The sequence below is a fragment of the Bufo gargarizans genome, chromosome 5, assembly GCF_014858855.1.
Source record: "Bufo gargarizans isolate SCDJY-AF-19 chromosome 5, ASM1485885v1, whole genome shotgun sequence".
NCBI lineage: Eukaryota > Metazoa > Chordata > Amphibia > Anura > Bufonidae > Bufo > Bufo gargarizans.
The window spans coordinates 221,095,315-221,110,445 of record NC_058084.1 but is presented as its reverse complement, the minus strand read 5'-3'; the positions used below and the strand labels follow the sequence as shown (position 1 = coordinate 221,110,445).

Here is a 15,131-nt window from a genome sequence, read left to right as displayed (position 1 = left end):
GCATGATGTACCCCAAATAGGTGCTGTTAAAAATCTAATTTGTCTCACGTAAAACAAGCCCCATGGCTATGTTGATGGAAAAATAGAAAAGCTATGGCTCTAAAGGGAAGCCTGTCACAATGTAAATGCAGTGCAGGCAGCATGTTATAGAGCAGAATTAGCTGAGCAGATTGATATATGGCTTTATAGAAAATGATTTGGTAAAACTTGCAATTTGTTCCTTTACTTACCTCTGCTCTTTTTATGCTTAGGAGTTGTGTGGGTTGTCCTAGTCCAGGCATGGCCAACCTGCGGCTCTCCAGCTGTTGTAAAACTACAACTCCCACCATGCCCTGCTGTAGGCTGATAGCTGTAGACTGTCTGGGCATGATGGGAGTTGTAGTTTTGCAACAGCTGGAGAGCCTCAGGTTGGCTATCCCTGTCCTAGTCAGTGATTGGTAGCTTTTCCTGTATGCTTAGTCAAACATAGAAAGCTGTCAAGTTGCACCGACCATATGACTCCATGCAAAGAACAGAGTGTAAGTGAATAAATATAACCTTTGGCGGTCATTTACTACCTTATATACACCAGTTTTCTGGAGAATATCTGTCACAGGTTATTTGCGCCGCAATCTGTCACTTTTCCCCGCTCACTGCAGGTCTAAAAACGGGGGGGGGGGGGGGGGGGGGGGGTGAAATAAGCGGCTATGGGTTTGGGACGCCAGGCCAGTCTCATTTATCATTTTCTACACCTGTTTTACACATAGATAATGTTCTAATTCTATGCCAGCTTCCTTTAGACCAGTTGGATGCACAGAAGTTATGTAGAGGCCTGTTTAGGCTTTTTTTTCTGAAGTTTGTAAAACGCATCATGTTAGAATATCATTTACACCAACATACGCTAGCTCCAACTTAGTAACCACTGTGTATAGAAAACTAGAATCTCCACAGCGAAATTATAAATACACAGCACATGATTAATCCAAATAAATATTCTTTATTCATTTCTTAATAAATAACATTTAAAAATTGTTAGCAGCAGTGGCATACATAAAATAAAGAGCCACAATAAATGTGTCATATATTAGAAAAAAATCCCATCAATGAGCTTGGCGTTTATATGTAATATAATTCCCACCCTTAGAAGGGATTAGGTAAATATCCGTATTTGCATAGTGCAAGCTACATCTATACAAAAGTTCATAAGGGGGAACAACCAGATTCTTACAATAAATAATTATAAAGTGCCTAGTGCTATAAATAAGGCACAGAGTTCATCAGGGAATATATAAAGAGAATAATACAGAGACCAATGTGGCTCAAACCCCAACGTGCGTTTTGCGTATCGCTTCCTCAGGGGATGAATAGACTGTGCGCTCTCTAGCTATATATACCCTACTAATTTCCCAAAAATATCTGGGGAAGTATACTCACTCAATGGAAAGACATATGCTCCATGGATGTTTATGACTTGCGTTCCGCAGTGCGCTTGTGGCAGGGGGTGTGATGAAAAGTAGAGGGGCGTCATTATGGAGCACCAGGGGTGTTGCTACTGTATTTTTCGCACCCTAGATTTTACTGGAGAAAAAAAAATGAAAAACGAGTTTTTCATCAGACCCCCATATGAGATCATCAGATCAGACCCCCATATCAGGAACTCAGTTCAGACCCCATCAGACCTCCATGCCAGACCCCCATCAGACCTCAGATCAGACTTCCTTGGCAGACCCCTCCTATCAGACCTTCATGTCAGACTTCCATGTCAGATCCCCATCAGACATCAGATCAGACATTTAAAATAAATAACGTCACTTACCTCTCCTGCTCCACCACTCTTCTTCAGGTCCGGCAGTCTCTGAAGTCGTACTCCCTTGTTTTCTCCGGCCCACACTGCACCATAATGTGACTGCATGCAGCATGGGGTCATAGTGAACACACTATGTCCTGATGCTGTACGTGTTCAGGACCTGCAGTGCAGCATGGCCCTAGAGAAGAAGACCAGGGAGAGTGAATACAGTAATCACTGATAGTGCTTCACTCCTCGCTCTCCACACCTACTGCATACTACTGAGCACTTCCATAATGTGCTCACTAGGGTGTCTTATAAAGCAAAAAATTCAGTATATACTGTATGTGTGTGTGTATATAGATAGATTTGAGAATACTTTATAGGAAGTTGAGGGTGCCACGTTAAAAGTGAAAAAAAATATCATATATTGCTCAAATATATAAACTGTCAAAAGTGCTTCTAAAATAAATATGGAAACATATAGTAGTGTGCAAAAGCTTTACGCAGATGTAGAAAATGCTGTAAAGTAAGAATGGTCACTTTGCATTTTGTTAAGTGATAAAAAATATATTAATTCAATTTTTAAACAGGACCTTTCATGTTTTTTTAAACCAAATTCCTTAAGTAATAGTCCACCTGCTGCAGATTATCCAGCTTTTTTTTTTCTGATAGACCCCTCCATTGCACCGCTATGCCCCCTTTTTTTGTCGGGTGCCCATTATGTAAATTGGTACCATCAGTACAGTGAGAGGGGACCTAAGCTCTCCTCTGTTGTTGTCTCCTTCTCCCTGGCTGTGACGCTGTCCAATCTTAGCAGACTGCTCCACAGCCAGGGAGAAGAAGTGCTGTTCTCATGAGATTTGGTGAATCTCATGAGAACAGGCTATGCAAGTGTGTACATCAAGTACTATACTCACTTACATAGCCTGTTCTGATGAGATTTACCAAATCTCATGAGAACAGCATGTCTTCTCCTTGGCTGTTTACCAGTCTGCTGTGATTGGACAGCATCACAGCCAAGGAGAAGGAGACACGTGCTAAGAAGAGCTGAGAGTCTCCTCTCTGTACCAAAGGTGCTAATTTACATATTGGGCACCAGAAAACTAAGAGGGAAATAGCAGCGCAATGGAGGGGTCTATTGGAAAAAGAATGCTGGAGCATCTGCAGCAGGGGCAACGTGAGTATACACCATGCATAGGGATAGGCTTTGTACCTAAGGTGTTGTCTGCTGGTTGGGAAGTTGCAGGTGAAAGTCAGTTAAAAGATGCCTAATTTTCACTTTTTAATGTTTGAATCTTCGGTGGTGAAATAAAATCTGTGTACTCCATAGAAGTACGTGTATAAAATAAATGTATGCAGTAGAAAACTAACCAAATGAACTAGTCATAAATCTATTTTAGATAAATACATAACATAATGATTTGTTTTCCTTGTAAATGCTAATAAGAATGAGCAACTGTAATTAACAATTTGCTAGTTTTGCATGGTTATGTGATCAAATGGTCATTCTGTCATTTGTTTTCATGTGTATTGCCATGCACTTTGAGTACTTTATACATCATTTTCTTATCTACAATAATGTTAAAGAAATGTATACGGATGATAGTCACCAATTACCTGTTTTCTTTTATCTTGCAGTGCTTTCCAGGGTGCCTAACTATACAAATACGAACCATTTTATGTATTTTCATAGTAATATTAATATACTCTGTGGCACAAGGATGTGTGGTGAGTACTAACAAAGCACTAAAAACATTACTGTAGTTCATGACTAGGAGAATGCAGACAAGAAATAAGGATTGTACAGGAATCAGACAGAAGACATTTTTATATGTGCAGTAATGTATTTTATTACTAACTAATCTATTGCCATTTAGATCAGTATTACAAACTGACTGCCGTCAGTGTGCATGAAATTGTATTATTGCGTTCTTATACATGACTTAATGAACAATATTCCCTACTGATAATGATCTTTTGTTAATTTTTTTTTCAGGTTGGATGCATGCCTTGGTCATGGAGTGCTAACTCCAGCAGCTCCATTATGATTATTTCTCCAAATGGAGAAAATAAAACTATGGAGGAACGCCCATGTGACACGGCTCACTATGCTTTTTTATCATGTGTTGTGGGCACTCTAACCTTGGCAATTTTTTTACGCATTTCTTCATTGCCAAAAATGATTTTACTTCTTTTTGTTACTGTTTTATACATTGTAATTTTGGAACTCAGCGGATACAGAAAAGCATCAGGGTAAGAAACCTTGGTACTAATTGGTAATAATATACTTGAATGTTAATGTACCATACAGTTTTTTGGGTTGTTTTTTTTGTCGAGCAGTCATCTGATTAACACTTCAGCAAATATTATGTAGAGAAACTTAATACAAGCCACTTAATAATGTATTGTGATTGTCCATATTGCTTCCTTTGTTGGCTGGATTTATTTTTCTATCGCATTATACACTGCTTGTTTCCATGGTTACGACCACTCTGCAATCCATCAGCAGTGGCTGTGCTTGCACAGTATAGGAAAGAGCACTAGGCTATGTGAGCTCCCACAGTCTCGACTACCAGACAGGCCAGCGCTTTTTCCTATAGTGTACAAGCCCGGCCACCGCTACTAGATTACAGGGTGGTCATAACCATGGAAACAAGCAGTTTATAATAAGATGGAAAAGTGAATCAAGACAGCAATATGGATAATAACAATACATTAGTAAGTGGCTTGTATTAACTTTCTCTACATGATAAATGCCATTTCCTGAAGTGACACAACCTTTTTAAGGATATCACCTAATTTTCTAAATCTGACTTGTCACTTTATGCAGTATAAACTTTTCCAAACCCAAGTGATTCTGGGGTCAAATCTCCAAGATGTGACCCCATTTTGGAAACTACACCACACAAATTTGTCTAGGCTTATAGAGATCATTTTGACACCACAAGAATTTTCCAGAATTTGATGCAAAGCATGTAAATTGCAAAGTCTTCACAATTATGTCATTTCAGTGACCAGTATGTTGTACCAATAACCCCATAAATTGATATTCAGATTCTCCTAGGTATGGCAATACCCCACTTGTGGCCATTATCTCTTGCTGGCTCAGCTAATCTCAGAAGGGAAAGAGCACCATTTATTTGTTTTGTTAGGGGTTGCAGCCCTCAAAGATATTCATCTAAGGGTAAAATATAAATTTTATTTGTATTGTAATTTGTGCAATAATGTTCCTTTTGGATAGCATGGACAAGATGCGCAATTTTTTTCAGAAGATATAATCACATTGGACAACATCAAAAGGATAAAAAGGGGTTCTTGAAGTATAAAATTACTCATACAAAGTAGCATGTTAAATCTGGGAGCACAGTTTCATACAGTAGCCAGGTTGTGATGGACATGGATTAGCCCCTTCTATGCTGCGGTCAGTGCAACCTGTTAGTGTATTACTCAGTGTAACACACTACCAGGCAATGCATTACAATACAGATGTATAGTAATGCATTGCAGAGGGGATCATACCCTCAAAAGTTGAAGTCCCAGATTTTATTAGAAAAAAATAGAAAAAAAAAGGAAAAAACACACATATTAGGTATCACCGCATCCGTAACGACCAGCTCTATAAATAAAAAATAAAACTGTGTCAAAAAAGCCATTTTAGTCACCTTACATCACAAAATGTACAACACCAAGCGATCAAAAAGACGTATGTCCCACAAAATGGTACCAATAAAACTGTCACCTCATCCCACAAAAATGAGCCCCTACATAAGAAAATCGCAAAAAAGAAATATAGCTCTTAGACAATAAGACTCTAAAATATAATTTATTTTGCTTCAAAACTGCTAATATTATGTTAAAGTGAAATAAATAAATATAAATAGTAGGCATATTAGGTATTGCCGCATTCGTAACAATTTTAAAATTTAAATAAAAACAGTGCCAAATAAGCCATTTTTGTCACCTTACATCACAAAAAGTGATTACCAAGCGATTAAAAAGCCATATGCCCTCCAAAAAATTACCAATCAATTTTTTTTGTTTTAAAAATGCTATTATTGTGTAAAACTTAAATAAAAAGGAAAAAGTATATTAAGTATCGCCATGTCCGTAACGATCTGCTTTATAAAAATGTCACATGACCTAACCCCTGTGGTGAACAGTGTAAAAATAAATAAATAAAAACTGTGCCAAAACAACAAATTTTTTTGGACACCTTGCCTCATAAAGTGTAATAATGAATGATGTAAAAATCATATGTACCCAAAAATGGTACCAATAAAAACATCAACTCTTCCTGAGCATCAGCACAAGACGATCGTCCCCCCAAAAAAAAAAGAATAAGGAGTTCAGAAAAAGGAGATACAAAAACATAATTGACATCATTGCGTCCGTAACAACCTGCTCTATAAAAATAGAGCATGATCTAACCTGTCAGATGAATGTTGTAAAAAATAAAATCTGTGCCAAAACAGCCATTTTTTGTTTACCTTGCCTCACAAAAAATTTAATATAGAGTAATGTATTTATTTATTTTATACACTTATATAGCGCTACTATATTCCACAGCGCTTAACAGACATTAGCATCCAACTGTCCCCAATGGGGCTCACAATCTAAGGTTTCTATCAGTATGTCTTTGGAGTGTTGGAGGAAACCGGAGGAAACGCTAACACGGGGAGAACATACAAACTCCATGCAGATGTTTCCCTTGGTCGGATCCCAACCTGGGACCCCAGCGTTGCAAGGCACCAGTGCTAACCGCTGAGCCATGGTGCTGCCCATAAAAATAATATGTACCCCAAAATAGTACCAATAAATCTGTCACCTTATCCCCTAGCTTCCAAAATGGGGTCACTTTCTTTTGTAAAGGTGCATCAGGAAAGCTTCAAATGGGACATGGCATCTAAAAACCAGTCCAGCAAAATCTGCCTTCCAAAAATAATTTTTCTTCCTTTTCTTCTGCACCCTGCCGTGTGCCCTTACATCAATTTACGACCACATGCGAGGTGTTTCTGTTAACAGCAGAATCAGGGTAATAAATATTGAGTTTTGTTTGGCTGTTAACCCTCGAAGTGTTAAAGTTTTTTTTTTATTTCAATCGAAAATCTGCCAAAAAAGTGAAATTTAGAAATGTAATCTCTGTTTTCCTTTAATTCTTGTGGAACACCTAAAGGGTTAATAAAGTTAGTAAAATCAGTTTTGAGGGGTGTAGTTTTTACAACGGGGTCATTTATGGGGGGTTTCTACTATGTAAGCCCCACAAAGTGACTTCAGACCTTAACTGGTCCTTAAAAAGTGGGTTTTGGAAATTTTCTTAAAATTGTTTTCATAAATAAAGGTGAAATATATTGACTATCATGAAGTACAATCTCAGAATGGCTTGGATAAATAAAAGTGTTCCAAAGCTATTACCACATGAAGTGACACATGTCAGATTTGCAAAAAATGGCCTGGGCAGAAGGGTGAAAACTGCCCTGGGGTAGAAGGAAGGGGTTAAGGTTCAAAGTGCTAGTACTTCTAACAGGGACAGGGGTGCTGCTGTCACAAAATATGGTGGTCATGATTAGCACAATAAAGAAATTATTGCACAACCAGGGCATGTCATAGCACTCAAGAGACATCTCCCAAACATTTTTTTTTTTTTTTTTTTTTAAACATAGTAAAATATAATAAAAACAATATAAATTTGGTATCACTGTAATTGTACTGACCTGCAGAAAATAGGATGTCATGTCTTATAACTCATTTGGACATCATAATGCTCCCAGGTTTTAGACCCTGCTTTCTTATTCAAAAGTTCATGACCTTGCAGTGTACAACTTAAATTTAAAGAGGGTGTTCCAAGTTATTAACTTATCCTCTATTCACAAGATGCAGGTCGCTCATGTCTGCTGCAGGACCAGTCATTGGTAGATCGTGTTTACCATGATAGATAGTGGATAAGTTAAAGGGGTTGTTCCACAAAACACAGCCTTTAACCACAGTACAGGGCTTGTTTTGTAAAACTCAAAGAATAAACAAACCATTGATGTCAAATACCACCCAGTGTTAAACCATGCTCTTAAAACCACATCTTATTTTTACCCATGAAAACTATTTTATGTTGACAAAAGTTGTAACCCTAGGTACGCCACATCTGTGTGGATCCAAACTATAAACTTAAAACCATATTCATGGGTGACAATAAACACAGTAAAAAAAAATATTTATCTCAGCTACAAAAAACGGAATAAAAAGAAATAAAAAATGGTACCAATGAAAACTACTAATTGTTCTTCGAAAAACAAGCCCTTACACAGTTACAGGTCTTGGATTGCAGTGATACAAGAACAAATTATTTAGCCCCAAAAATATTTCTATAGCGCAGGTAATAGAAGAGAATTAAAATTATATGATTTTGACATGGTCATAATAGTACTGACCCACAAAATATAGTTATCATGTTATACACAGTGAATTCAGTAAAAATAATTTCCTAAAATCCCATCTCCCAAAAAAACAGTAAACGTTATTTAATACAGAAATGAGCGAACCACTCAAGAAAGTTCAGTTTGGACCCAAATCGATTCGAACCAAACCACAGTTCTTCCAATTGCACTAAAAGTTGGCATATAGCACCCTCTAGCCTCCTAGGATTTAGAATGTTTTGGAAAACTTTCTTGTTTATTTTTAATTAATTGTCTATTTCCACCCCACACACACGAGCTCTCGAACCGCAGGTTTGACGGCATTCACGTACAGCGTGTTTAAAAACACACCGTGCTGATACGTGTTATGCTTTTTCATATTCCAAAGCTTCCAAAATGTAGCCCTTATTGGGGGAAAATAAATTTTTAATCACACACTGTGTTATAGGATTAAAGAAAAGTGGATTGGTGGACCAAAAATGATGCATTGACAGGGTCAGAATGTCTGCCCAAACAACATGCACAAGTGTTAATAATCAGAAGAAAAAAATGCTTCACTTTAATTAGGAGCAGAAGCAGTGCAGTGTGGATGTGGAAAGGGTATGGGTATCGTAGCATGTGGCCGCAATAGTATCAGAAGCAGCATAGCCTGGAACATACAAGGCAGTAGGTCGAGTGTCTATGGGTAGATTAGTAATAGTAGTAGTATTAGTAGTAGGGGAAGAGGCTTTGTGTTAATAGCAGTGGCAGTAGGGTATTAGCAGGAAAGAGCAGCAGCAACTGAGGCAACAGAGACCATGGCGGTACATGTTGGCAGGCAGCAGCAGCCTTATGGAAGGTTATGGTCGGCAGGCCTCAGCATTGACATGGTGATATGATGGAGGTAGCACCAGCCATACAGAACATGATGGTAGGCAGGTCGCAGTAATGGCATGATGGCAGCAGCAGCCATACAGCACATCATGGTTGTCAGGTCGCAGCAGTGGCATGATGGAGGCGGTAGCAGCTGTGCAGAACATAATGGTTGGCAGGTCGCAGCAGTGGCATGGTGAAGGCGGTAGCAGCTGTACAGAACATAATGGTTGGCAGGTCGCAGCAGTCACATGATGTTGGTGATGGCATAATGGAGGTAGCAGGCTTACGGAAGATAACTGACAGCTGGCCACAGCAGTGGCATGATGGCGGTGGTGGCATGAAGGTGGCAGGAGCCATACAGAACATGATAGCAGGTCGCAGCAGTGGCATGATGGTGGCAGTGACATAATGGAGGCAGGCAGCAACGGTGACAAGATGGGGCACCGCCTTCAAGGCTAGATTTATTGAGCGGCCTCAGCCGAAAGAGTGTGAGAATCGTCCCAAATCTAGGCTTGGTTAATTTGGACTAAAGTGATATTTTTGACACTGGAGTACAATTTGGTCCGTTTTAGTGTCACCATAGTGTAACTTGGAACTGAACCCAAGTTCAGGAAATGGTTTTTTTAAAGTACAAATTAATTTATGAAGTTTTTTTTTTTTTTTTTATAAGCTTTATTGCATTAAGTTCCATTCAAAAATGTTCTCACAAAGGAGAACTTAAAAGTGCAATTTTTTAGAAATGCTTAGTTTTCCCAACCCATCCCCACCTCACCCTTTTTTGCGATGTGTCTCTTATCGCGATGGTCGTTGGGGGGGGGGGGGGAATAAAGGGTGCCAGAGAGTCTACACCCATAATTCACAAAGTGGTATGAGGTCATAATGTTCCCTAAACTTTCCAGGCTGACCAAATTCTCTCCATTGTTCCTTTGTTTATATAGAATGTATTCATAGCCTTTCCAACTTTCCTAACTTTGTTCACTAAATTAACCCATGCGTTTAAATTTGGCGGGTTTGAAGAAAACCATACTCTTGTAACTAGAAGGCGGGCCAAGAACATTATTCTAGTGAGGAGTATTGTAGTGTCTTACTGCACTTTACATTGGAAAGCTCATTCAGTAACAGACAGTGGGATTACTATTCTCAGTCTTTGCAGTATATATTCGATAATAAAATTCCAATAGTTACTTATCTCTAAGCAGGACCAAAACAGATGTAAAAATCTGCTTCAGGTATGTAACATTTTGGACAATTAGATGTTTCCCTCAACTCGCATTTATTCAACCAAATCGGAGTGATATATATTCTATGTATAATGTTAAATTGACCTACTACGTGATTAAAGTTATGTGATACGAATCTTAAATTAGCAAATATATTATCCCAATCCATTGTGAAAGTATTAGAACATTCATTTCCCCAAGCTTTTTGGCCAGGAGAAACTGAATTCTTAAACCTTAACTAATAGAAATCTTTATATTACAAAGTGTATTATTTATCATTTCTTCAATTGATGTGTCAAGTTCAGTCATTCAGTCATTTTTTCCCTAACTCCCACCAATGCTGCATGTAACTGAAAATATCTAAACCAACTCAAACAACCCAAATTTTTCACTTTGAATCAACACAGGTAATGGAAGGATTTCTCCCTTATCCACCACCTGTGCAACACATACAATATTCTTCTTTAACCAAAAGTGATCCCCTGATAATCCTATCAATTCCTTCAAGTGAGAATTATTCCAGAGAGGAGTGTGGGGTAATGAACCCTCAATCCCCAGCCAAATTCTAATAGTGGTCCAAGCTTTATTAAATAACAGTGTGCTATTTCTGTAGTCCTGCTCCCCAGTTAGTGTATGTCCAGCTTCCAACAAGGTGAATATATTGTCATATATAGAGGTGTCTACCAAGAACTTACAAAGAGGGCTTTTATTCCACATATTCCACAACCATAACTGTGCAGCAATAAAGTATCCCTTAAAGTATGGAAGATTTAAACCTCCCATCTCCAATGGTTTATAAGAGTACTCCAACTTTAGCCTTATTCGCTTCCTTCTGCAAAGAATTTATCTTCAATCCAAATTGGCGATTTCCTAATAACATACAGGAACTGGGGTAAAATTGCCATTTTAACTAAAGAGACTCTATCTGCTCTTGATATAGGAAGTTTATTCCAAACTGTGATCTTTGATCATACTTTGGTAATTATTGGGCATATATTTAGTTGTATATATACTTCAATTTTTAGGGAGATGTTTAAGCCTAAATACTCAAAAGATTCGGCAATTTTGATCATGCTTACGGATCCTTCAACAAATAGATCAAATCTGTCTAGTAGCATCAAAGTAGTTTTTGACCAATTAGTGTCAAAACCTGAGACCTCGCAAAATTGAGTAATTAATTTAATCATTCTTGGAAGGGTCTTATTGGTTTGATCTATAAAAAAAAAGTACATTGTTTGCGTATAAAGAAACGCAATCCTCTGCACCCAGTACCCCAAAACCTTTCAGTAAATGATCTAACCATACATTAGCGGCCAATGGTTCAATATAAATATCAAATAATAATGGGGAGAGAGGACACCCCTGCCTGGTTCCCCTAGATAATGAAAATAACGTGGTTAAACTCCCGTTAATGCTCAGTCTTGCCACAGGGGAATCGTATAAGAGCCAGATCATATTTATAAACCGCTTCCCGAAACCCATCCTTTCCATAGTTTTCCATAGGAATTCCCACTACATCCTGTTGAAGGCTTTAGTTGCGTCATGTGACAGGATGGAGCGGGATCCCTCTCCTGATGACTGGATGTTGGCAAATAATATGTAGAGGTTATAATGAGTGCCCTTATTTGGAATAAAGCCATTCTGATCAAAATGAATGATTGTAGTAATGACATTGGCAAGTCTTAGCGCAAGCACATTTGATATTAGTTTTATATCCGTATTTAACAGCGATATTGGTCTATAAGACTCCATATCTAAGGGATCTTTTCCTTTTTTGGGAATTAATGTAATGACCGCTTCTGTCATTAATTCAGGGAGCCTTTCATCTATAAGAGATTACAGAAAAACTCAGTAAGCGTGGAAAGATGAGTTCCCCATATTGCCTGTACAGTTCATATGGGAAACCATCCAAACCTGGGGAACAGTTCTCTGAGCAGGCCTTAAGGGCCTCCTCCAGCCAGCTCTTAAAGGGATATGTCTCTGCCCAGGGCTTCCCTCTGTTCCTCTGTAATCTTTGGGAGAATAATGGAGTCCAGATAAAAGTCAATCCTCTTCTTTGAAACCATATTATCAGCATGATAAATCTGTAAAAAGTGCTTCAAGAAGTTTAACGTTATCTGTTCTGGATCCCTAATTATTAACCCCTGTGATGTCTGGATTGCCAGTATTTCTTTTTTTGGTTCCTGATTGGACCCCTGAAAAAAAGGGTCTGCTGAGCCTTGTCGAGTAAAAAATCAGTGTAAGCCTGACTTGCTTTTTGCATGGCTCTATTGTTTTTCTCATTTTTTTTTTCTTAACAAACTCATTAGCTTCTTTTAAGCTCATTTCTCTCTTCCTTTATTCCTTCCGTAAATTGTGAATGTTGCTGAAAAATATTCCTCTCATGAAAGCTTTGAATGCGTCCCATATCAGCTGAATCTTAGCCGAGTTATCATTTACATCCTAGAAATACCCAATCTCCTTAATTAAGTCCTTGTTCTCCAGATTGTAAACCAGTGTGGATTTAGTCTGAAAGGTGATCTTGCGTTAACCCTGTCTAAGTTTATATGTAGTTCTATTAATAAGGGTACATGATCCGAAAGAGCCCTGGCTTCATATAACTAACTAATTTAACAAGATTCATATATTTTCTATTTAACAAAGGCTAGGTCAATTCTTGACATACATCTTCCTGATCTACTTACACAAGAGAAGACACGTCTCCCACGGCCTAAAAATTCCCAAGTATCAACCAAACCGGACTCATTACAGAATTGCATCAATGAGGATCCCTGAGTGGACGTACAAAACTGAGGTTCGTTTTCCAGACCAAACCTGTCAATCTTAGGATTCATGACACAATTAATGTTTCCACACACCAGAGTGGGGCATTCAGGCCATTACTCCATAAAAGTCAACAAAGCATTAAATTCATGTAAGGAAAATTGGGGGAGGAATATAAATAAAAGCCAGAATAGATAGTCTACCAAAAAGTTAACATTTCTTTCAAGGGGAGACTCATTTTCTGCCAGTATGTTCCCTCTAAGCGGGCGAGGTATGGCGTGAAGCTGTACAAACTTTGTGAGAGCACCTCAGGGTACACTTACAAGTTTTGTGTGTACGAGGGGCGAGATTCCCGTATTGAACACCCAGAATGTCCCCCCACTCTGGGAGTTAGTGGAAAACTTGTGTGGGACCTTATGCACATACTACTAGATAAGGGTTACCACCTGTAAGTGGATAACTTTTATACTAGTATCCCCTTGTTCCAGTCCCTCGCCGCCAGATCCACATCTGCTTCTGGGACCGTGTGAAAAAAAAACGTGGCCTCCCTACCCCCCTCCAGGTACCTATCCCCAGGGGTGAGACCCGTGCTCTTACCAGTGGAAACCTGTGGCTGGTCAGATCTAAGGACAAGAGGGATGTCCTTGTACTGTCCACAATTCACGGTAACGGCATCACCCCTGTCCCTGTGTGAGGTACCGCGGCAACGGTCCTCAAGCCTGATTGTGTCGTCAACTACAATCAGTATATGGGAGCAGTTGATCTCTCTGATCAAGTCCTCAAGCCATATAACACCATGCGCAAAACCCGGGCATGGTACAAAAAAGTTGCGGTCTACTTGGTGCAAGTTGCCTTGTACAACTCTTCTGTGCTGTCCCGGAGCACTTGCAACACAGTGAAATTCCTCCAGTTCTATGAGGCAGTCCTCAAGATCTTGATCTTTTCTGACCGGGAAAGAGCAAGCCGGAGTACCTCGGGAACTGGAGGCACCCGGATCGTCCCTGGCCAACACTTTCCAGGTGTGGTCCCCCATACTGGAAAGAAAGGACGGTCCCCAAAAAAGTGCAGAGTGTGTCACAGGAGGGGGATATGGAAGGACACCACCACTCAGTGTGACACGTGCCCCGATCATCCGGGCCTCTGCATTGACGGTTGCTTCAGGGAGTACCACACTTTCATGAAGTACTAAATTTATAATCCCCTTCCCCAATTTTAATTCCATTTAGCCACGGACAATAGAAAAAAAAAACGATGGTTTTCAGATTTGAGACACCAAAAAATAAAAAATAAACTTTCCAAAAATGATATTTTGTAAAACTAAAATAAATAAAAAAGTAGACATATTAGATATCGCCGCGTCTGTAAGAATCTGCTCTATAAAAATACCCCATGACCTAACCCCTCAGATGAACACGGTCAAAAATAAAAACGGTGCAAAAAAATAAAAACTACTGGATCAGGGCAATAAATATAGAGTTTTGTTTGGCTGTTAACCCTTGCTTTGTTACTGGAAAAAATGGATTAAAATGGAAAATTTGCCCAAAAATCGGAATTCTGAAATGTTATCTCCATTTGCCATGAACTCTTGTGGAACACCAAAAAATAAAATGGTGTTCCCAAAATGATCCAAACATGAAGTAGACATATGGGGAATGTAAAGTAATAACAATTTTTTTGAGGTATTACTATGTATTATAGAAGTAGAGAAATTGAAACTTGGAAATTTTAATTTTAATTTTAATTGTTGGTAAATTTTGGTATTTTTTTACCATTTGTCATGAAGTACAATATGTGACGAAAATACTATCTCAGAATGGCCTGGATAAGTAAAAGCGTTTTAAAGTTATTCACACAAAGTGACACTGGTCAGATTTGCAAAAAATGGCCTGGTCCTTAAGGTGGAAATGAGCCCGGTCCATAAGGGGTATATATCATTTTTTGGGAAGTGAGGTGGGCAAAATTTCTATTCCATCATAGTTTTTTTTTTTTTTTATGGTGTTTACCGTGCTGGGAAAGTAACATGATGCTTTTATAGATCAGGTCATTAGAGACGCGGTGATACCAAATGTGTGGTGAAATTAGAAAGATAATTTTTATATTTTTTTTTAGACCCAGGCC

At 38.7% G+C, this 15,131-nt stretch overlaps 1 protein-coding gene across 1 annotated transcript in view; it reads left to right on the top strand.

Moving 5' to 3' along the window:
• The window catches only part of ADCY1 (adenylate cyclase 1), a 435,025-nt gene that overhangs the window by 310,976 nt on the left and 108,918 nt on the right, over window positions 1-15,131 (top strand). The window contains exons 12-13 of the mRNA XM_044294968.1: window positions 3,407-3,496; window positions 3,765-4,021. Coding sequence (XP_044150903.1) covers window positions 3,407-3,496; window positions 3,765-4,021 — 347 coding nt within the window. The remainder of the gene's footprint in view (window positions 1-3,406; window positions 3,497-3,764; window positions 4,022-15,131) is intronic.